Source organism: Rhinoraja longicauda, chromosome 5, assembly GCF_053455715.1.
Source record: "Rhinoraja longicauda isolate Sanriku21f chromosome 5, sRhiLon1.1, whole genome shotgun sequence".
Classification (NCBI taxonomy): domain Eukaryota; kingdom Metazoa; phylum Chordata; class Chondrichthyes; order Rajiformes; family Arhynchobatidae; genus Rhinoraja; species Rhinoraja longicauda.
The window spans coordinates 7,454,537-7,477,808 of NC_135957.1; the positions used below are offsets into that span (position 1 = coordinate 7,454,537).

At 50.1% G+C, this 23,272-nt stretch overlaps 2 protein-coding genes across 2 annotated transcripts in view; one reads left to right on the plus strand and one right to left on the minus strand.

Moving 5' to 3' along the window:
• Positions 1–1,501: 1,501 nt before the first annotated feature.
• Positions 1,502–7,117, minus strand: srp9 (signal recognition particle 9). The gene is made up of 3 exons (XM_078399984.1): positions 6,929–7,117; positions 4,091–4,159; positions 1,502–3,407 (listed from the first exon to the last, which is right to left on the minus strand). The coding sequence occupies exons 1-3, from the start codon at positions 6,998–7,000 to the stop codon at positions 3,288–3,290; spliced, it is 261 nt and encodes an 86-aa protein (XP_078256110.1). The 5' UTR covers positions 7,001–7,117; the 3' UTR covers positions 1,502–3,287.
• Positions 7,118–21,734: 14,617 nt separating this feature from the next.
• enah (ENAH actin regulator) overlaps positions 21,735–23,272 on the plus strand; it is a 183,906-nt gene continuing 182,368 nt past the window's right edge. Inside the window, exon 1 of the mRNA XM_078398862.1 lies at positions 21,735–22,060. Coding sequence (XP_078254988.1) covers positions 22,056–22,060 — 5 coding nt within the window. The 5' untranslated portion in view covers positions 21,735–22,055. The remainder of the gene's footprint in view (positions 22,061–23,272) is intronic.

Consider the following 23,272-nt stretch of genomic DNA (forward strand, 5'->3'; position numbering starts at 1 on the left):
TCCTCATCTCCTTTCTAAAGGTACATCCTTTTATTCTGAGGCTATGGCCACTGGTCCTTGACTCTCCCACTAGTCGAAACATCCTCTCCACATTCACTCTATCCAGGCCTTTCTCAATTCGGTAAGTTTCAACGAGGTCCCCCTCATTCTTCTAAACTCTAACGAGTACAGGCTCATTGTCATCAAATATTCATCATATGTTTCCCACTTAATCCTGGGATCATTCTTGTAAACCTCCTCTGGACCCTCTCCAAAGCCTGCACATCTTTCCTCGGGTATGGGGTCTAAAACTGATCACAATGCTCCAAATGTGGTCTGACCACTGCCTTATAATGCTTCAACAGTACGCCCCTGTTTACATAATTGTCTTGATGAAAGCAGAGGGTGGTGGTGGAAGGACATCTGGAGACTGCAAGCCTGTGACCAGTGGTAGACCTCAAGGATCGGTGCTGGGTCCAGTGCTGTTTGCCAAGTATATGAACGAGTTAGATGGGAAGGTACAACGAGATCTGGGTCTCCTAGTGCATCAGTCACTGAAAGGAAGCATGCAGGTACAGCAGGCAGTGAAGAAAGCCAATGGAATGTTGGCCTTCAAAACAAGAGGAGTTGAGTATAGGAGCAAAGAGGTCCTTCTGCAGTTGTATAGGGCCCTAGTGAGACCGCACCTGGAGTACTGTGTACAGTTTTGGTCTCCAAATTTGAGGACGGATATTCTTGCTTTTGAGGGCGTGTAGCGTAGGTTTACTAGGTTAATTCCCGGAATGGGAGGACTGTCATATGTTGAAAGACTGGAGCGGCTAGGCTTGTATACACTGGAATTTAGAAGGATGAGATGGGATCTTATCGAAACATATAAGATTATAGACAATAGACAATAGGTGCAGGAGTAGGCCATTCAGCCCTTCGAGCCAGCACCGCCATTCAATGCGATCATGGCTGATCACTCTCAATCAGTACCCCGTTCCTGCCTTCTCCCCATACCCCCTCACTCCGCTATCCTTAAGAGCCCTATCCAGCTCTCTCTTGAAAGCATCCAATGAACTGGCCTCCACTGCCTTCTGAGGCAGAGAATTCCACACCTTCACCACTCTCTGACTGAAAAGTTTACTCTGCCATACTGGACTCCCCCAACATTATTAAGGGGTTGGACAAGTTAGAGGCAGGAAACATGTTCCCAGTGTTGGGGGAGTCCAGAACCAGGGACCACAGTTTAAGAATAAGGGGTAGGCCATTTAGAATGGAGATGAGGAAAAACTTTTTCAGACAGAGAATTGTAAATTTGTGGAATTCACTGCCTCAGAAGGCAGTGGATGCCAATTCTCTGAATGCATTCAAGAGAGCTGGATAGAGCTCTTAGGGATAGCGGAGTCAGGGGGTATGGGGAGAAGGCAGGAACGGGGTACTGATTGAGAATGATCAGCCATGATCACATTGAATGGTGGTGCTGGCTCGAAGGGCCGAACGGCCTACTCCTGCACCTATTGTCTACAAGGCATTATTAATAAGTTTATAGATGGCACTAAAATAGGTGATAGTGATGGTTATCAAGAATTAGTGGATTCTTGGTCAGGTGGTCAAATAGGCCTAGAAATATCAAATGCAGTATAATCCAGTTAAGACGAGGTATTGAATTTTGAGAAGTCAAACCAGTGAATGGTAAGACCCTGGGGGATGTTGTAGAACAGAGGGACCTAGGGGTACAAGCACATAGTTCTCTAAAAATGGCGTCACAGGCAGGTAGGTTGGTGTAAGTGACTTTTGGATCACTGGTCAACATCAGTCAGTGAGTGCAGTGAGTACAGAAGTTGGATCATTATGTTGCAGCGGTACAAGACATTGGTAAGGCCACACTTGGAGTATTGTGTGTCAGTTTTGGTCATCCTGCTGTAGGAAAGATGCCATTAAGCTGGAAAAAGCGTAGAAAAGATTTACACGGATGTTGCCAGGACCTGAGTGCCTGAGCTATTGGGAGAGGTTGGGCAGGTTACCACTTAATTTCTTGCATCACAGAAGAATGAGGGGTGATTTTTCCGAGCTGCAATAAAATCATGAGGGCAATAGACAAGGTGAACTTACCAAATCTTTTTCCCAGGACTGGGGAAATCAAGAACTAAAGGGCATTGTTTTAAAGTGGGAGGAGAAATACTTAATAGGAACCCGAGGGGCAACTTTTTTTTCATTGAAAGGCTGGTGGGTGTATGGAATGAGCTGCCAGAGGAAGTAGTTAAGATAGAAGAGTCAGAGCCACACAGCATGAAAACAGGCCCTTTGGCCCAACTTGCCCATGCCGACCAAGATCCCCATATATTAGTCCCACCTACTTGCTTTTGGCCCAAATACCTCCAAACCTTTCCTATTTGTGGACCTGTCCAAATGCTTTTTAAATGTCATTATAGAACCTGCCTCAACTAACTACTCCTCAGGTTATTATAAAATCTTTCCCCTCCCACCCTAATCCTAATGCAATGTCCTCTGGTTCTTGATTCCCCTACTCTGGATAAGACTTTGTGCATTCACCCTATCTATTCCCCTCAATGATTACATACACCTCAAAAATATCACTCCTCAGCCTCCTGCGCTCCAAGGAATAAAGTCCTAGCCTGCCCAACCTCTCCCTATAGCTCAGGCCCTCAGGTACTGGTAACATCCTCGTAACTATTCTCTGCACTCTTTAAAATACCATATTAACATTGAAAAGATATTTGACGTGGGTCAAATGCAGAATATGGATGTGTTGAACTGAAGGGCCTATTTCCCTGTTGTATGACTGTGACTGTAACATGGGGCACCCATGCAGAACCAGCCACAGGGAGGGAGAGGGTCACAACTCAGTGTCCACCAGGGCTCAGGTGTTGGTTGACAGGACAGGGCAAGGATGTGAAGCAGACAAGGATGTGAAGCAATGGATTCTGCCAAGAATCATTTATTTCCATACCCGATTTCTGCACAAGGTTTCTGGCAGTTTCCCCACAGGAAGAAAACCTGCAGAATATTCAAGGAGAAGGAGTGACTGTGGATGCAGACATGTGTCGCCGCTGGACAGTGAGTGGTCGCGTCAGCTCAGGCCAGTCAGCGGAGACAGTCATCCAGCAGCCCAGCAGCAGGAGAGGCATTCCCTGTCCCGGGAAATGCAGCCTCATCCCTCACGGAGCCGCCCACCGGCTCAGTCCCCCGAAGCTCCTTCGCCTTTCAGCCCACACCCCACAACCACCTCTCTCCAAGACACAGCACATACGGAAAGTCTTTCCTGCTCCTTCCAACCAAGGCGCAGGAGCGTACCCTTGGCTTTACTCCATTTCCATCAGATTGCTCCGGCATTCCCGGGAAACCATCAGACGCATCAACTGGTTCTGGAACTTCTCAAATTTCTTGACATCTTGAGCTTGGTCCGTCTTGTATTGTAGGCACTGGCGGTGGGAAAAGAGATATCATGAAACTCAACTCTCTCACTAGTGATGCACATCATTCCTTAGTCCTGCACAGCCCACCTGCTCTCTGAGGTGCACCATCCGAGTCCCTATTCCACCCCACCCGTCCCGGAGTTTTCTACACCAGCACTGTCCCCAGGGTACGCAATCTTCCCTCAACTCCCAATTAATTTATCAGGCGCTCTTCCTAACCGAGGATCCAGCATTCATATCAATTACCAACAAAATTATTCTCGCCGCCTCTTCACGTGCCTCAAGACCCTTCGTCAGCTCTTTTATCAGATGGCGCTGGAGGAGTAGAGCCACCCGACTGATTTCTCCCCACCCACCCATCCTCCTGCAATGCAGTAATGGTGGGAGAACAACCTTCTCTGTACCATACTGGAGAGTGACAGCCACCAGCAACTGTAATAATATAGCACTGTTTAGCATGTCCACACACACACACGTAAGATTTCGTCTGTTAGTATTGTTTAGTGTGGTATTTGCATTAATTGTAAAACTCTCATTACTGAGAAGAGCAGTATATTGTATAAATGGGAGAGAAGGATAGCAGTCTGCTGCACTGCCACCTCTTCCCAAGCTGTGGCCACCGAGCCCAAACGGCACCTCTGTCCCCAGGCTCCCAGCTCCAGCGCAGTCACGGCCCCAGCCAGACTCACCACCACATCATTGGTTACTTTCATGGACAGAAGGCCTGCACAGTGTCGGTACTTGATGACCACCCGCACCTGTCGAGGAAAAGGACAAACTGAGTCAGGCAGCCATACCACGCGGAGGGAGTTTACTGGGAGAGGACCCAGGGGCACTGCCAACACCAGGGAGAGGTATTGTCTGCCGGGGGGGGGGGGGGGGGGGGGGGGGGTAAGGGGCAGGATCACTGTCAGAACTTGGGAAAGGGAAGATAAGATGGTGGGGATTGGAGGGTGATGGGAATGGGTTGGCAAATGATAGGGAGGAGGCAATGCTGAAGATTTGTGGATGAAAGTGATAAAAGGGGTGGAGTGGTGAGGATGAGGGACAATGTGGTGGATGGGATGAGATGAGGGTGTGGAGATGGTGTTATAGAGTGCTCAGGGGAGAAGATGATATGGGGAAGCAGCAGATGAATGGGAGATTAGCGAGGCCCAGGTGAGGAGGGAAGGTGGGTGGAGGTGGAGAGGGTGGGTGGGGGTGAGGAGGGTGGGGAGAGTGGGTGTGGGGAGATGATATGGGGCAGAGTGATGGGGATGGGAGAGTATTGGTGGTGGGGGAGGGGGTGTGGAGGGAGGGTGGGTGGTGGGGAGCTGATATGGGGGGATATGGGGCAGTGATGATGGGGATGGGAGAGTGTTGGTGGTTGGGGAGGGGGTGTGGAGGGAGGGGAGCTGATATGGGGGGATATGGGGCAGTGATGATGGGGATGGGAGAGTGTTGTTGGTGGGTGTGAGGAGGGTGGGTGGGTAGTGGGGTGGGGGAGGGGAGCTGATATGGGGCAGTGATGGGAGAGTTGGTGAGGAGGGAGGGTGGGTAGTGGGGAGAGTGGGTGTGGGGGAGGGGGGATATGGGGCAGTGATGGGAGAGTGTTGGTGGTTGGGTAGTGGGGTGGGTGAGGAGAGTGGGTGTGGGGGAGGGGAGCTGATATGGAGCAGTGATGGGGATGGGAGAGTTGGTGAGGAGGGTGGGGAGAGTGGGTGTGGGGGAGGGGAGCTGATATGGAGCAGTGATGGGGATGGGAGAGTTGGTGAGGAGGGTGGGGAGAGTGGGTGTGGGGGAGGGGAGCTGATATGGAGCAGTGATGGGAGAGTTGGTGAGGAGGGTGGGGAGAGTTGGTGAGGAGGGTGGGGAGAGTGGGTGTGGGGGAGGGGAGCTGATATGGGGCAGTGATGGGGATGGGAGAGTTGGTGAGGAGGGTGGGGAGAGTGGGTGTGGGGGAGGGGAGCTGATATGGAGCAGTGATGGGGATGGGAGAGTTGGTGAGGAGGGTGGGGAGAGTGGGTGTGGGGGAGGGGAGCTGATATGGAGCAGTGATGGGGATGGGAGAGTTGGTGAGGAGGGTGGGGAGAGTGGGTGTGGGGGAGGGGAGCTGATATGGAGCAGTGATGGGGATGGGAGAGTTGGTGAGGAGGGTGGGGAGAGTGGGTGTGGGGGAGGGGAGCTGATATGGGGCAGTGATGGGAGAGTTGGTGAGGAGGGTGGGGAGAGTGGGTGTGGGGGAGGGGAGCTGATATGGGGCAGTGATGGGAGAGTTGGTGAGGAGGGTGGGGAGAGTGGGTGTGGGGGAGGGGAGCTGATATGGGGCAGTGATGGGGGTGGGAGAGTTGGTGAGGAGGGTGGGGAGAGTGGGTGTGGGGGAGGGGAGCTGATATGGAGCAGTGATGGGAGAGTTGGTGAGGAGGGTGGGGAGAGTGGGTGTGGGGGAGGGGAGCTGATATGGAGCAGTGATGGGGATGGGAGAGTTGGTGAGGAGGGTGGGGAGAGTGGGTGTGGGGGAGGGGAGCTGATATGGAGCAGTGATGGGAGAGTTGGTGAGGAGGGTGGGGAGAGTGGGTGTGGGGGAGGGGAGCTGATATGGAGCAGTGATGGGGATGGGAGAGTTGGTGAGGAGGGTGGGGAGAGTGGGTGTGGGGGAGGGGAGCTGATATGGAGCAGTGATGGGGATGGGAGAGTTGGTGAGGAGGGTGGGGAGAGTGGGTGTGGGGGAGGGGAGCTGATATGGAGCAGTGATGGGAGAGTTGGTGAGGAGGGTGGGGAGAGTGGGTGTGGGGGAGGGGAGCTGATATGGAGCAGTGATGGGAGAGTTGGTGAGGAGGGTGGGGAGAGTGGGTGTGGGGGAGGGGAGCTGATATGGGGCAGTGATGGGGATGGGAGAGTTGGTGAGGAGGGTGGGTGTGGGGGAGGGGAGCTGATATGGGGCAGTGATGGGGATGGGAGAGTTGGTGAGGAGGGTGGGGAGAGTGGGTGTGGGGGAGGAGCGCTGATATGGAGCAGTGATGGGGATGGGAGAGTTGGTGAGGAGGGAGGGTGGGTAGTGGGGTGGGTGGGGAGAGTGGGTGTGGGGGAGGGGGGATATGGGGCAGTGATGGGAGAGTGTTGGTGGTTGGGTAGTGGGGAGGGTGGGGAGAGTGGGTGTGGGGGAGGGGAGCTGATATGGAGCAGTGATGGGGATGGGAGAGTTGGTGGGGAGAGTGGGTGTGGGGGAGGGGAGCTGATATGGGGCAGTGATGGGGATGGGAGAGTTGGTGAGGAGGGTGGGGAGAGTGGGTGTGGGGGAGGGGAGCTGATATGGAGCAGTGATGGGGGTGGGAGAGTTGGTGAGGAGGGTGGGGAGAGTGGGTGTGGGGGAGGGGAGCTGATATGGAGCAGTGATGGGAGAGTTGGTGAGGAGGGTGGGGAGAGTGGGTGTGGGGGAGGGGAGCTGATATGGAGCAGTGATGGGGATGGGAGAGTTGGTGGGGGGGGGGGGGGGTGGGAGGTGATGGGATCACGGGGCGGGGGGACAACCCGCGGCGCCGCTCTACCTTCATGAGGTCGGTGTGGCAGAGCTTCTCGGCCGCCCGGACGAACTCCTCCCAGCTGTGGATGTAGGTCATGGCGGCGCCCGGCTGCGGCCACCGCGACCCCGGCCCAATCACGGCCCGCCGTGCTGCCCCCGGCCCCGGCCAATCACCGCCCGCCGCCGCCGCCAACGTGCCATCGTGGCGGCCAATCGCGGCCCGCTGCTCAATCCGGAGTGGAACAGCCAATGGGAGCGCGGAGGGCGGAAGGCCGGCAGCCAATCAGATCCACCCTGAGCGGGACCAGCAGCCAATGAGATTCACCCTGAGCCGGGCCGGCAGCCAATCACATTCACCCTGAGCGGGGCCAGCAGCCAATGAGATTCACTCTGAGCCGGGCCGGCAGCCAATCACATCTGGCCCCGGAACGGGGCCAGCAGCCAATCAGATTCATCCTGAGCGGGGCCAGCAGCCAATGAGATTCACTCTTAGCCGGGCCGGCAGCAATCATATCCTGCCCCGGAGCGGGGCCAGCAGCTAATCAGATCCACCCTGAGCGGGGCCGGGCTCACAACCAATCGGATCCGCCCTGAGCGGGGCCGGGTTATCAGCCAATCAGATCCGCCCTGAGTGGGGCCGACAGCCAATCAGATCCGTCTTGAGCGGGGCCGGGCTCGCAACCAATCAGATTCACCCGGAGCGGGGCCGGATCATTAGCCAATCAGATCCGCCCGGTGCGGGGCCGGCAGCCAATCAGGTGAGGACCAGTCGGCCTAGCCCACAAGGCCACACCCCTTGACTTTGGGCGAGCGGGAGACGATTCAATGGGACTCGACAGGTTGGATGCTGGGAGAATGTTTTCCCTGATTGGGATGGAGGGTCTGGAACCAGTCTTAGGTTACCAGGTAAGACATGAAGGAATGCCATCCCCTGCCTGGAGAGTTGTACTGGCTGGACGTGTGGGATTTCCCACGACAGAGAGCGATGGAGGCCATCAACTGGACATAGTCACGAAGAAGACACATCGAGTTTGGACTGCCTGGACACAGGAGACAGAGGGGGTATGGGGAGAGCAGGAGTGTGGTATCAAGAGGGAGGATCAACCACAGTTGTGCTCAGTGTTCCACATACCCACCTCTCTCTGCATGAAAAGATTGCCCCTCAGGTCCCTGTTAAATATTACCACTCTCACCTTAAATGTATCCTCTAAAGTTTAAGTTTTAAACTACTCTGACCCAGGGAAAGGACTGTGACCATCCATCTTATCGAAGCGATTCATGATTTTATAAACCTCTGTGAGGTCACCTGTCAGTTTCCAATGCTCCAAGGAAAAGAATGCCAGTCCAGTCTCTCCTTATAACACAAGCGTCTCCAGTTCTGGCAACATCCTTGTGAATCTTCTCTGCACCTTCTCTAGTTTATTCACATCCTTCCTATAGTATGGCGACCAAAACTGCACACAGTATTCCAAGTGGGCTCTTACAAACATATTGTACAGCTATAATATGATGTCCCTACTCTTTTACTCAATGCCCTGACAGGCGAAGGCAAGAGTACCATATGCCTTCTTCACCTGTTTATCTATCTGTGTCCTGAAACCTTATTTTTTATTAGTTAAAATATGACTTTTTGACTGTGAGCCTTGTGGTCAAGAAAGCACATCAACACCTCTCATTCCTCAGAAGAGTAAAGAAAGTTGGCATGACTGCAGTAATTCATACCAATTTCTGCAGATGCATTATCGGGATGCATCACAACTTGTTAACTTGCTTTGGCAACTGCGGTTCAGGGGAGTGCAAGAAATTGCAGAGTTGTGAATGCAGCCCAGTCCATCGTGCAAACCAGCTCTCTGCTCTTCCTCATTGACTCCATCCACACTTCGCACTGCCCTGTGAAAGCAGCCGACATACTCAAGGACCACTGCAGCATGCATTCCATTCTACTACATTCCTGTAAGACAGAAGATACAAAGGTCTGAACGCACAGACCACCAGATACAAGAGCAGCCTCTTTCCTGCTGTTATCAAACTTTTGACGTCTCATAAGTGAAGGAATCTATCACAATGTGGCATTTGCAAAAAAAAATTAACCTACACTTTCTCTGCAACTATAACACTATGTCCTTTCTCTTTTTGAACTACCTGTTGTACTCATCATGTGTGGTCTGATTCTGGTCTGTTTGGTATGATTTGCCTGGATAGCGCACAAAACAAAGTCACTGCATCTCTGCGTGACAAGAATAATAAACAAAATTAAACCAAACAGAACCATTTGTTCCTTATGTCCAAGATGCCTGTTGTGGGTGAAGAGACGGTGGGAAACCGGAGCAGAAGATGCAATGAGCTTTTATACATGCAGGAAGGTCAGGTGTGAGAGTTTTGCTGAGAATCAAAGTACATTGTGTTTTATACACTCTACTGCATGAGAAGGTGCTCAAGTAGCCACAGACCTCCGGTGATTCTGTGGTTGGTTTAAGACAGAGCTTGACTTGGCGAGTCCATATCACAGTGGTCCTCGGTACCATAACTCTCCGATTGATGTCAGCTTGGTGGTGCACCTCACTCTCTCTTGCTCCAATGGTTCTTTATTATCACGTGTACGTAAGTACAATGAAATTCTGTTAATGCATGACATCATTGTGTCAATCCAACTGTGTAGCAAGGAACTGCAGATGCTGGTTTACACCAAATGATGGAGTAACTCAGCAATCTGAAGAAGGGTTCCGACCCAAAACGTCACCTATCCATTTTTGCCAGAGTTGCTGCCTGAGTAACTCCATCATTAAACATTTCAATTGTATCTGCTTCCACCCTTCCAGGCTCCCACCATTCTGTGTAAAAGAAATGTGGCCCGCACATCTTCTTTAAACTTTCCCCCTCTCGCAAAGCTGTGCCCCCTAGTCTTAGCTTAGTTTACAGATACGAGTTTCAAACAGGCCCTTCGGCCCACAGAGTCTGCAATGACCAGCAATTACCCATATACTAGTTCTAACCTACATACTACAATTTACAGAAGCCAATTAACCTACGTTTTTGCACGTTTTTGGATTGTGGGAGGAAACTGGAGTACCCGTAGAAAACCCACATGGGCACCGGAGGAATGTACAAACAGCACCTGTAGTCAGGATCAATCCCAGGTCTCTGGCGCTGTAAAACAGTAACTCTACCGCTGTGCCACACTCTTTGACATTTCCACCCTAGAATAAAGATACTGTGTACCCTATCTGTGTCTCCAATAATTTTATAAACCACCATTAGGTCTCCCTTTAGCCTGTGCCGTGCCACAGGAAACAATCCAAGTTTGTCTAACTTCTCCTTAGAGATAACACCCCCTTAATGCAGACATCTTTCTGATAAATTCTAAGCATCCCGGTGGCTCAGCACTTTAACTTCCCCTCCCATTCCCAATCTGACCTTTCTGTCCATTGTCAGAGTGAGGCCCAGCGCAAATTGGAGGAACAGCACTCATATTTTGCTTGGGTAGCTTACACCCCTGCGGTATGAACATTAACTTCTCTAACTTCAAATAGCCCTTGCTTTCCCTCCCTCTGCATCCCCTCCCCATCCCAGTTCTCCCACTAGTCTTACTGTCTCCAACTACATTCTGTATCTGTCCCGCCCACTCCCCTGACATCAGTCTGAAGAAGAGTCTCGACCCGAAACGTCACCCATTCCTTCTCTCCAGAGATACTGCCTGTCCAGCTGAGTTACTCCAGCATTTTGTGCCTACCTTTATTCTGATAAACCTCTTCTGCATGGTCTCCAAAGCCTCCGCATCATTTCTATAATGGAGTGATCAGAACTGCACACAAAACTCCAAATGCAGCCTGACCAAAACCTCATAAAGCTGTAACATGACTTCCGTACTCTTATACTCAGTCCCCAACTGATGAAGGCCAGCAGTCCTTATGTCTTCTTTACCACTCTATCTACTTGTGCTGCTTTCGGATCAAGACCCTTCTTCCTACCTACACAGACTACCTACATTCCTATTTAAGTTATTTATGTTGTGTAGCTGTCACTGCAACAAATAGCGATCTGGTTTGTGCTGGTAATTTCTCTGATTTTGTCTGTCATATCAATAGAAGACATGGAGACTGGTGTCTGTGTACAATAGAAATAGATTGAGGGCTGTTCTTTGCTTATTATTACTGGTTCCTATTAAACTCTCCCTCCCTGTTTCTCTTTTTGTTAACCCCATCCTTGCAGACTGGTGGTGCAGTTTGTGTATGCTTGGCAGGAGCTGTACTGCTGATCCTTGCAGTCCAGGAGTGCAATGTGACTCTTTGCAGAATAGGGAGCAGTGCCCAGCCTTGCCGAGTGAGGATGCGGCACTGAGTCCTTGCAGAACACACGTGAACTGTGATTCGTCGCTGAGCATAGGAGAAGTTCAAGTGTTTGCAGAAAAAAGTGGCATAGTTGGAGTTAATCAGAGTAGGGTCTGTAGTGCTAGTCTTTGGAGAGAAGAGGTACTGTTAAGTTTGTGTAGAGCAGCAGTTCAGTGTGTGTCTTTGCAGAGAGGGCCTTTAATGCAGTATTTGTAAAGAATGACTGTAACGCTATCCTTGCAGAGGGATAGTATTGCTCTTATTGTAGAGGAGCTGTAATACTATGCTTCCAGAGCAGAAACTAATGTTTTACTTGCAGAGAGGGACTGTAATACTATCCTTGCAGAACAGGGATGCAGTGCTTGCCAAAGCTGAGCAGAGATTCATTGTGAGTCTCTGCAAAGCAGTAGGCAGTGTGACTCTGGAAGTTCTTGATCAAGTGGGTTGCAGGGCTGGACTTTCCAGAGCTTGGATGCAGAGTTGGTCTTGGCAATTTAGGCATAGTTTGAGTCTTTGCAGAGCAGAGGCTCTAAGATGCGGCCATAGATTCAGTGTTATTCCGTGCAGAACTGGAGTTGAAATGCATGTCTTTGCAGAGCATGCATGTATGTTAATCCTTTACAGAGCAGGCCTGCAGGGAGAATCCTTGCTGAGATTTAGTCTTAGTTTTGTTTAGAGATACAGCGCGGAAACAGGCCCCCTCAGCCCACCGAGTACGTGCCGACCAGTGATCCCCCTACACTAGCGTTATCTTACACACACTAGGGATAATTTACAATCTTTATCAAAGCCAATTAACCTACAAACTACACGTCTTTGGAGTGTGGGGGGAAACCAGAGCACCTGGGGAAAACCCACAAAGTCACAAGGAGAACGTACAAACTGCGTACAGACAGCAGCACCCGTAGTCGGGTTCAAAATCGGGTCTCTGGCACTGTAAGGCAGCAACTCTACTCTTGCGCCACCGTATCGCACAGACGGGATGCAGTGTGAGGCTGCAGTATGGAGACACATTGTCTGCAGAACAGAGATGAATTGTCTGCCATTGTGGAGCAGGAATGTAGCATGAGTCCTTGCAATGCAGAGGTATAGTTGGTTCTTTGTAAAAGGTGATTGATCCAGGAGTCTGATAGCAATGGGAAAGAAGCTGTTCTCTAAGTCAAGCTCCTGTGGGTAGAAGAGGTAACAGAGAGAAAAGGAAATGACCAGGGTGGTCGCATCCTTGACAAGACTTCCAGGCTTCCTGATGCAACGCACAGTGAAGATTGATGAGATGGAAGGAGGGAACGAGTCTGTGATGGGCTGGGTTGTGTTCACCACTCCCTGCTAGTTTAGGTGATCTGGAGCAGAGCAGTTGCCACACCAGGCTGAGATGCATCCTGTCGGAATACTTTCTGTAGAGCATCAGCAGATGTTCGAGAGAATCCTCATGGAGAGTGAGAGTACCTTCCTAAAAAATATTCTTAATTGTTTACTGTATGTTCGTGTTGTTACTTATGAGCAGAGCACCAAGGCACATTCCTTGTAAGTGTACATACTTGGCCAATAAACTTATTCATTCATTCATTCATTCATTCAAATGTAGCAAGTGTCTCATCAGAACTGGGTTGCATTGTGAGTCCTTATAGAGCAGAGGTGCAGTTTAAGTTCAGAGCAGCATGGCAGTGAGAGTCTTTGCAGGGTTGTTAGACCAGGGATGTAGTGAGTCATTGTGGAGCGGTGGTTCAGTTTAATTCTCTGCATAGCTGAGGATGTAACACTAACCTTTAGAGAGCTGTGAGGCTTTGCAGAGCCAGACTCCAATGTGTGTCCTTGGAGAACAGACGTAGTGTGTGAGTCATTGCGAAGCAGTGGTGCAGTGTGAGATTTTGCAGTCTGGGGTGCAGTGGCAGTCTTTGTTGAGCAGGGATACACTATGAGTTTTTGCAAAGCAGCAGTGCAGTGTGAGTCTTTACAGATCACAGATGCAAGGCTGCAATGCCGTGCAAATATTTGTAAAGCAGAGGCTGCAGAGTGAGCCCTTGTTGAGCCAGGATTGGGCCTCTACTGGGCCTGTACTCGCGTTAGAAGAGTGAGGTGGGAATTCATTGAAACATACAGAATAGTGAAAGGCTTGGATAGAGTGGATGTGGAGAGGATATTTCCACTAGTGGGATAGTCTAGGACGAGAGGGCACAGCCTCAGAATTAAAGGACGTTCTTTTAGGAAGGAGATGAGGTGAAATGTATTTAGTCAGAGGGTGGTGAATCTGTGGAATTCTTTGCCACAGAAGGCTGTGGAGGCCAAGTCAGTGGATATTTTTAAGGCAGAGATAGATTCTTGATTAGTACAGGGGTCGGAGGTTATGGGGAGAAGGCAGGTAAATGGGGTTAGGAGGGAGAGATAGATCAGCCATGATTGAATGGCAGTGTAGACTTGATGGGCCGAATGGCCTAATTCTACTCCTATTGCTTACGACCTTATGATTCTGTGTTAGCCCTTGGACAAATCAATAGTGACTGGGACTCGTCATAATAACCGATAGTGTACAGTAATGCATTGCTTGTTGCATCCAGTCACAAAGGTCACAAAATGGTCAGGTACCACATGTTCGGGGGAGATAAGAAAATGGCGGAATAAAAGACAACACATTTGTTTTCAGTGGCGTTAAATATGCACTTATCGGATCAAAGCAAAGATCTGACATTGGCGACGAGGATGAATTATGAATTGTGTCATTCAACTTTTGAGACAGACATTTTGTTTGGTGGAGTTGAAGTAGCTGGAATTGGAGGATTGAATCCATTCGAGTGGGAAAGCGAGTGTAGTGAGTGCATTTTGGAAGGCATGGCCAGGGAAATTTGATGCCTCCGCAGACAGCCTGGGACTGTTTGTCGACGGGACAATGCTGGTGCTGCTCACACGACGGAGAGCATTGCTATATTACAGTGCTGGAGCTTCAGTTTGGGAGTCTTTCAAAACGGTTCCAGAGACAGGATGCAAAGCGGATTATGCTAAGGCTGTTGCTGCTTTGATGAAGCTTCATGTGATGGAAACAAATGCTGCATTTCAACAACATGTATTTCGCCAGATGACACAGAAAAATGGAGAAACCATGCGGGAAAAAAATGCCTTTTTTACTACCGTATCCACGTGTTGCCACCTGAGCTATGAACAAGATCCTTCTTTACATCAATTCAAGATTCAAGATTGTTCCCGATGTTGGGGGAGTCCAGAACCAGGGGTCACAGCTTAAGGTTAAGGGGGAAGTCTTTTAGGACCGAGATGAGAAAACATTTCTTCACACAGAGAGTGGTGAGTCTGTGGAATTCTCTGCCACAGAAGGTAGTTGAGGCCAGTTCATTGGCTATATTTAAGAGGGAGTTAGATGTGGCCCTTTTTGCTAAAGGGATCAGGTGGTATGGAGAGAAGGCAGGTACAGGCTACTGAGCTGAATGATTGGTGCAGGCTCGAAGGGCCGAATGGCCTACTCCTGCACCTATTTTCTATGTTTCTATGTTTCAAGATATCTTTATTTGTCATCCAAAAAACAAGTTTTTTGGACGAAATTCAGTCACCCACAGTCCAACAATAAAAGCATTAAAATAGGCAAATTACACAATAAAAGCATTAAAATAGGCAAATTACACAACCCCAACCAACACACAAAAAAAGAAACATCCATCACAGTGAGTCTCCTCCAGTCCTCTCCTCACTGTGATGGAAGGCCACAATGTCTTTTCCCTTCCCCTGCCGTCTTCTCCCACGGTCAGGTTGTTGTGGTTGCAGGCCGCGCCGGACGGTGGAAGGTCCGCAGCGGGCCGACCCAAGCCCCGTGATCCGGGGCGGGCGAACACGCTGTCGCTGCCGCTGTTGCTGCACGTCGGGGCGGTCTAAACAACCTTAATGCTGTTAAGGTTCCTGCCATTAACTGTATACTTTCCCCTTACATTCATTCTCCCAAAGTGCAACACCTCACACTTGATTGGATTAAACTCAATCTGCCATTTCCCTGCCCATTTCTGCAACTGATCTATATCCCACTGTACGTTCAGTGAGCATTCCTCACTGTCGAAGGTATTTATTCACAAAATGCTGGAGTAACTCAGCAGGTCAAGCAGCATCTCAGGAGAGAAGGAATGGGCGACGTTTCGGGTCGAGACCCTTCTTCAGATCAGTGAATAAATACCTTCGATTTGTACCAGCATCTGCAGTTATTTTCTTATAATTCCTCACTGTCTGTAACTCTGCCAATTTTAGTGTCCTTAGAAACTTACTCACCAACCCATCTATATTTACATCTAGATCATTTATGTATATCACAGGCAGCAGAGGTCCCAGCACAGATTCCTGTGGAACTCCACTGGTCACAGACCAGCCGGAATATTTACCTTCCACCACAACCCTCTGTCTTCTATGAATAAGCCAGTTCTGAATCCATACGGCCAAGTCATTGTGAATCCTGTGTATCTTCTGGATCGGCCTGTAATGAGAGACCTTATCAAAAGCCTATCTAAAATACAGCCACTGCCATACCTTCATCAATCTCCTTCATCACCTCTCTTCGTCAATCTGCTTTGTCACCTCCAAATTGTACTGGGAAACAAGCCTGGCTAGGTGACCAGTGTTTCAGTGGAAGAGTATTTTGGGAACAGTGATCACAACTTCAGAAGTTTTAAGAGAGGTATTAATAAGTATAAGTTTGGACCTTAGGTGAAGTACTAAATCGGGGTAAAACAGATGACAGTGTTATTAGGCAGGAGCCAGGAAGAGTAATTTGGGGCAGTTGCTATTTAAGAGGGTTTTAGATATGCAGGGAATGGAGGAATATGGATCACGCAGCATCTCTGGATAGAAGAGATGCTGCCTGTCCCGCTGAGTTACTCCAGTGATCGTTTCGCTGAACACCTCCACTCAATCCCCCTACTTGATCTCCTGGTTGCTCAGCACTTTAACTCCCCCTCCCATTCCCACACTGACCTTTCTGTCCTGGGCCTCCTCCTTTGCCAGCAATAGACAATAGACAATAGGTGCAGGAGTAGGCCATTCAGCCCTCCGAGCCAGCACCGCCATTCAATGCGATCATGGCTGATCACTCTCAATCAGTACCCCGTTCCTGCCTTCTCCCCATACCCCCTCACTCCGCTATCCTTAAGAGCTCTATCCAGCTCTCTCTTGAAAGCATCCAACGAACTGGCCTCCACTGCCTTCTGAGGCAGAGAATTACACACCTTCACCACCCTCTGACTGAAAAAGTTCTTCCTCATCTCCGTTCTAAATGGCCTACCCCTTATTCTTAAACTGTGGCCCCTTGTTCTGGACTCCCCCAACATTGGGAACATGTTATCTGCCTCTAATGTGTCCAATCCCCTAATTATCTTATATGTTTCAATAAGATCCCCCCTCATCCTTCTAAATTCCAGTGTATACAAGCCCAATCGCTCCAGCCTTTCAACATACGACAGTCCCGCCATTCCGGGAATTAACCTAGTGAACCTACGCTGCACGCCCTCCATAGCAAGAATATCCTTCCTCAAATTTGGAGACCAAAACTGCACACAGTACTCCAGGTGCGGTCTCACCAGGGCCCGGTACAACTGTAGAAGGACCTCTTTGCTCCTATACTCAACTCCTCTTGTTACGAAGGCCAACATTCCATTGGCTTTCTTCACTGCCTGCTGTACCTGCATGCTTCCTTTCATTGACTGATGCACTAGGACACCCAGATCTCGTTGAACTCCCCCTCCTCCTAACTTGACACCATTCAGATAATAATCTGCCTTTCTATTCTTACTTCCAAAGTGAATAACCTCACACTTATCTACATTAAACTGCATCTGCCATGTATCCGCCCACTCACACAATCTGTCCAAGTCACCCTGCAGCCTTATTGCATCTTCCTCACAATTCACACTACCCCCCAACTTAGTATCATCTGCAAACTTGCTAATGGTACTTTTAATCCCTTCGTCTAAGTCATTAATGTATATCGTAAATAGCTGAGGTCCCAGCACCGAACCTTGCGGTACCCCACTGGTCACTGCCTGCCATTCCGAAAGGGACCCATTTATCCCCACTCTTTGCTTTCTGTCTGTCAACCAATTTTCTATCCATGTCAGTACCCTACCCCCAAAACCATGTGCCCTAATTTTGCCCACTAATCTTGTATGTGGGACCTTGTCGAAGGCTTTCTGAAAGTCGAGGTACACCACATCCACTGACTCTCCCTTGTCAATTTTCCTAGTTACATCCTCAAAAAATTCCAGTAGATTTGTCAAGCATGATTTCCCCTTCGTAAATCCATGCTGACTCGGAATGATCCCGTTACTGCTATCCAAATGCTCAGCAATTTCGTCTTTTATAATTGACTCCAGCATCTTCCCCACCACTGATGTCAGACTAACTGGTCTATAATTACCCGTTTTCTCTCTCCCTCCTTTCTTAAAAAGTGGGATAACATTTGCTATCCTCCAATCCACAGGAACTGATCCTGAATCTATAGAACATTGAAAAATGATCTCCAATGCTTCCACTATTTCTAGAGCCACCTCTGGGATGCAGACCATCAGGCCCTGGGGATTTATCAGCCTTCAGTCCCATCAGTCTACCCAAAACCATTTCCTGCCTAATGTGGATTTCCTTCAGTTCCTCCATCACCCTAGGTTCTCCGGCCCCTAGAACATTTGGGAGATTATGTGTATCTTCCTCAGTGAAGACAGATCCAAAGTAACGGTTTAACTCGTCTGCCATTTCTTTGTTCCCCATAATAAATTCCCCTGCTTCTGTCTTCAAGGGACCCACATTTGCCTTGACTATTTTTTTCCTCTTCACGTGCCTAAAAAAACTTTTGCTATCCTCCTTTATATTATTGGCGAGTTTACCCTCGTACCTCATCTTTTCTCCCCGTATTGCCTTTTTAGTTAACTTTTGTTGCTCTTTAAAAGAGTCCCAATCCTCTGTCTTCCCACTCTTCTTTGCTATGTTATACTTCCTCTCCTTAATTTTTATGCTGTCCCTGACTTCCCTTGACAGGCACAGGTGTCTCTTACTCCCCTTAGAGTCTTTCCACCTCTTTGGAATAAATTGATCCAGCAACCTCTGCATTATTCCCAGGAATACCTGCCATTGCTGTTCTACCGTCTTCCCTGCTAGGGCCTCCTTGCAATCAATTTTGGCCAGCTCCTGCCTCATGCCTCTGTAATCCCCTTTGCTATACTGTAATACCGACACTTCCGATTTTCCCTTCTGCCTTTCCATTTGCAGAGTAAAACTTATCATGTTGTGATCACTGCCTCCTAATGGCTCTTTTACCTCTAGTCCCCTTATCAGATCAGGATCATTACACAACACCAAATCCAGAATTGCCTTCTCCCTGGTAGGCTCCAGTACAAGCTGTTCTAAGAATCCATCTCGAAGGCACTCTACAAACTCTCTTTCCTGGGGTCCATTTCCAACCTGATTTTCCCAGTCTACCTGCATGTTGAAATCTCCCATAACCACCGTAGCATTACATTTTTGACACGCCAATTTTATCTCCTGATTCAACTTGCACCCTATGTCGAGGCTACTGTTTGGGGGCCTATAGATAACTCCCATTAGGGTCTTTTTACCCTTACAATTTCTCATTTCTATCCATACTGATTCAACATCTCCTGATTCTATGTCACCCCTTGCAAGGGAATGAATATCATTCCTTACCATCAGAGCAACCCCACCCCCTCTGCCCACCTGTCTGTCTTTTCTATACGTTGTGTACCCCTGAATATTCAGTTCCCAGCCCTGGTCCTCTTGTAGCCATGTCTCAGTGATCCCTACAACATCATACTTGCCCATGACTAACTGAGCCTCAAGCTCATCCACTTTATTTTTTATACTACGTGCATTTAAGTACAACACTTTAACTTCTGTATTTACCTCCCCTCTCACATCGTTCACAATTGGCCCTGCCCTTAATTTCTTTTCCCCTCTAGAACTTCTGTTCCCATTCTTCCGAGAGTCTTTTGCAATATCTCCTGTATTCCCTTTTACCTCATCTTCATATTCACAATTTGTTAATCCCTCCCCCCCACTACTTAGTTTAAAGCCACAGGTGTCACACTAGCAAACCTGCCTGCCAGAATGTTTGTCCCCCTGCTGTTAAGATGCAACCCGTCCCTTTTGTACAAGTCACACCTAGCCCAGAAGAGATCCCAGTGGTCCAGAAATCTAAATCCCTGCTCTCTGCACCAGTCCCTCAGCCATAAATTCATACCCTCTATCTCTCTGTTCCTGGCCTCACCAGCACGAGGTACCGGTAGCAGTCCAGAGATAACCACCTTCGACGTCCTACTTCTCAGTGTTTTTCCCAACTCTCTAAACTCCCGCTGTAGCACCTCCTTCCTCTTCCGCCCGACGTCATTCGTGCCCACGTGCACAACGACTTCAGGTTGATCGCCTTCCCTCACTAGGATTTTCTGAAGCCGGTCCGTGATGTGTTGAACCCTGGCACCAGGGAGGCAACAGACCATCCTCAAGTCCCTCCTGCTGCCACAGAATCTTCTGTCCGTCCCTCGGACTATGGAGTCACCGACCACTACGGCTCTTCCAGACATCGGTCTCCCCTGCCGAGTATCCTTGCCAACAGGTCCGCCACTCGGACTGGAAACATCTTCTGCCCCGACAGTTCCCAAGAGGGTATACCTATTTGCAATAGGCAGAGCCACTGGGGTCTCCTGTAGTCCACGTCCACTCCCCCCTGAAACAGTCTCCCACCTTCGCTCGACCTGGACCCTTGGCGTGACAGCCTCACAATAGGTCCTGTCGAGGAAACTCTCGCATTCCCGGATGGCCCTGAGGTCATCCAACTGCCTCTCCAACTCCACCACACGTCCCTTCAGGAGCTGCACCTGGACACAGTTCTTGCAGGTGTAGCTCCCAGAAGCTCCAGCGACGTCCCTGTCTTCCCACATCCTGCAGGAAACACACTGCACCAACTTTTCCGCCATCACCTTGTGCCTATAACCAGCTCTGGCTTAAAACAATTGTATCCTCCTCACCTCAGCCTCCTCGCCGAAGACTCGCAGCCAAAGACTCACACTTTTCTCACTGGGCACTTCCCTCACTGGGCTGCACCTGAACAGGGCTGCACCCTTTTGCAATTTGGAGGGACAGCGCCTCATATTTTGCTTGGGCAGCAGTGGTATGAATGACCTCTCTAACTTCAAATAAACCCTTGCCTTCACTCTCTCTCCATCCCCTCCCCCTTCCACTTCCCAGTTCTCCCACCAGTCTTACTGTCTCCGATTACATTTTATCTCTTCCGTCTCTCCAGAGATACTGCCTATCCCGCTGAGATACTCCAGCATTTAGAGTCTACCTTACATTGTACCTGCACTACTATTGTTCGTTGTTTGTTTTTTGAGTATGTGTACTTGTGATTATCTGTATATATACACACTGAACTTTTTATTTTCCTCTCTCGTTTATTATATTGTGTACTATGTTTACATATTCTGTTGTGCTGCAGCAAGTAAGAATTTCATTGTTCTATCTGGGACATATGCCAATAAAACACTCTTGATTCTTTTATCTCTGTTTGCTTTGTTGTTGTTGTTGTTATCTTCTCCCACCTAACAATGATCTATTCTGCATTTTCCTTGAGCCGCATCCCCTTTCTTTTTTGAGTCTGTCGAAGGGTCTCGACCCGAAACGTCACCCATTGCTTCTCTCCAGAGATGCTGCCGCTCCCGCTGAGTTCCTCCAGCATTTTGTGTCTGTCCTCTGTGAAGTCTCGTTTACACACCTTGCCCTCCCTTCTCTCTGGGTCTCCCTCTCCCCTGACTCTCAGTCTGAAGAAGGGTCTCGACCCGAAACGTCGCCCATTCGTGTAGGAAGCTACTGCAGGTGCTGGTTCACACCAAGATAGACACAAAATGCTGGGGTAACTCAGCATCTCTGGAGAGAAGGAATGGGTGACGTTTCGGGTCGAGACCCTTCTTCAGACCCATTCCTTCTCTCCAGAGATGCTGCCTGTCCCGCTGAGTTACTCCAGCATTGTGTGTCTATTGTTTGAGTAAAGTGCGCTGGGGGGCGGGGCGGGACAGGGGGTTGCAATTGGTGATAGTGGAGGCGGGACTTGTGGCTTGAGTGACGTTGCCGGGGCGGGGCTGCAGTTTGAGTGACCCTGTGGGGGCGGGGCCTCAGGTTTGGGTGGCGGGGTTTGTGGTATGAGTGACGTTTCTGGGGGCGGGTGCTGTGGTTCGAGTGACGTTTTGGGGCGGGTGCTGTGGTTCGAGTGACGTTTTGGGGGCGGGTGCTGTGGTTCGAGTGACGTGTTGGGGGCGGGACCTGTGGTGTGAGTGACGCCGCTGGGGCGGGGCCTGTGGTGTGAGTGACGTCGCTGGGGCGGGGCCTGTGGTGTGAGTGACGAGTTGGGGCGGGGCCTGTGGTATGAATGATGTTGATGGGGCGGGGCCTGCGGTGTGAGTGACGTGGATGGGGCGGGGCTTGCGGTTGCCCGGGGTTTGCGGTTTGGGATTGGTGGTGGTGGCGGCGGCTCGACCGCTTCCGGCGGTGGCGGCGGCGGGGGGCGCGTGCGGCGGCCGTTGCTCATTCGAAATTGTAAAGGGGACGCGAGGCGACGGCCGCTCCGGGCACTGACTCACCGGCGCCGGCTCGGCGACCACCTTCCACTCCATCTGTCTGTGCCGCCGACTCGGAGCTACTACTGCTGCTGCTGCTGCCGCCGTTACTCGGCGCGGGGAGCGAGTAAGTGAAGCGGAGAGGAGAGACACCGAGAGAAAGAGGGAGCGAGCAAGTGAGCGACGGGGCGATCTGAGCCGACGGCGGCGGCGGCGGGCTGCGGCCATGAGGTGAGTGAAGCAACAACGAGGGGGGTGAGCGGTGGCCCTGACTCCGACCTCCGGCTGAGGACGGGAAGACCACAGTCAGAGTGGCTCTGACTCCGGCTTGGAGAGGGAAAGAGGGGGTGGGGGGTGGGGAACAACAAAGTGCCCCCCTGTCCTGACTCCGACCTCTGGCCATGAGAGAGGGGGAGTGGGCAACAACAGAGTGACCCTGACTCGGATCTCCGGCTTGGAGAGAGGGGGGTTGGGCAACAACAGAGTGTCCCTGACTCGGACCTCCGACTGAGGACTGGGCAGGGGGAGTCGGGGAGGAGTGAAGATGCACTGATTGGGGGAGGAGGAGGAGGGGGGTCTGAATGGAGTAGGGGGCTGTTGGGTCTGATTCTATCCCCCCTGAGTTGAGGGAGAAGGGATTTGAGTATTTTCCTTTAGCGTATGAATGAATCGGTGGGGGGGGGGGGGGGGGGGGAGAGGGAGATGAGGAGTCCTCTCAACGTGATAGATGCATGGTTGGGTTCGGGAAATGAATGGTCTGAGTTGATCGCTGAATGGAGGGGCGAGTGATGGAAGAAGGGGAGATCCTAAATACATGGGCATCAGATGGAAGCCATTCCTGAGTTGAAGGTTAGGGGATGGTTTTGAAACCGGGGGGAGAGAGATGCATTTGGGGCAAGAGAAAAAGATGGGGATTAAGGAGAGGAGAGGTATGGGGGCGGTATTCTGAATGTGGGTGGGGTTGAGGAGAGAGGGAGAGACCACGGTCTGTTTTAAAAACTGTTTGAGCTGCTATTTTCACGTTCACAGAACATTTTTAGCTTTTTGCTTCCATCAGCAAACTCTTGCAAATGTTCCAGCCTTTTGCAGTCTCCTTCCCGATTGTTTCTATTTGCATGTGTTTGGAGTTCCCTCCCAAAGATAACTCAATTAGAGACCTGGGTGCAAGTAAAAAGAAAGATTTGTTCGCTGATTTTGACGTCTGGGTCTTCATCTCGGCTCATTATCCAAAGTATTGCTTTGTGCTGAATTATAATCAAATCTTGCATGACATATATTTTTATGATTTACTTTGCATCCTAACAGAACCCTTCCTCCTTTGGGACCCTCTTCCTATCAGAACCCTCCCCCCACCTCCAGGACCCCTTCCCCAATTAGGACTCTCCCTCCCCCAGGACCCCACTGCCAATTGCTGACCTGCACCACAGTCTAAAAACAGAATTT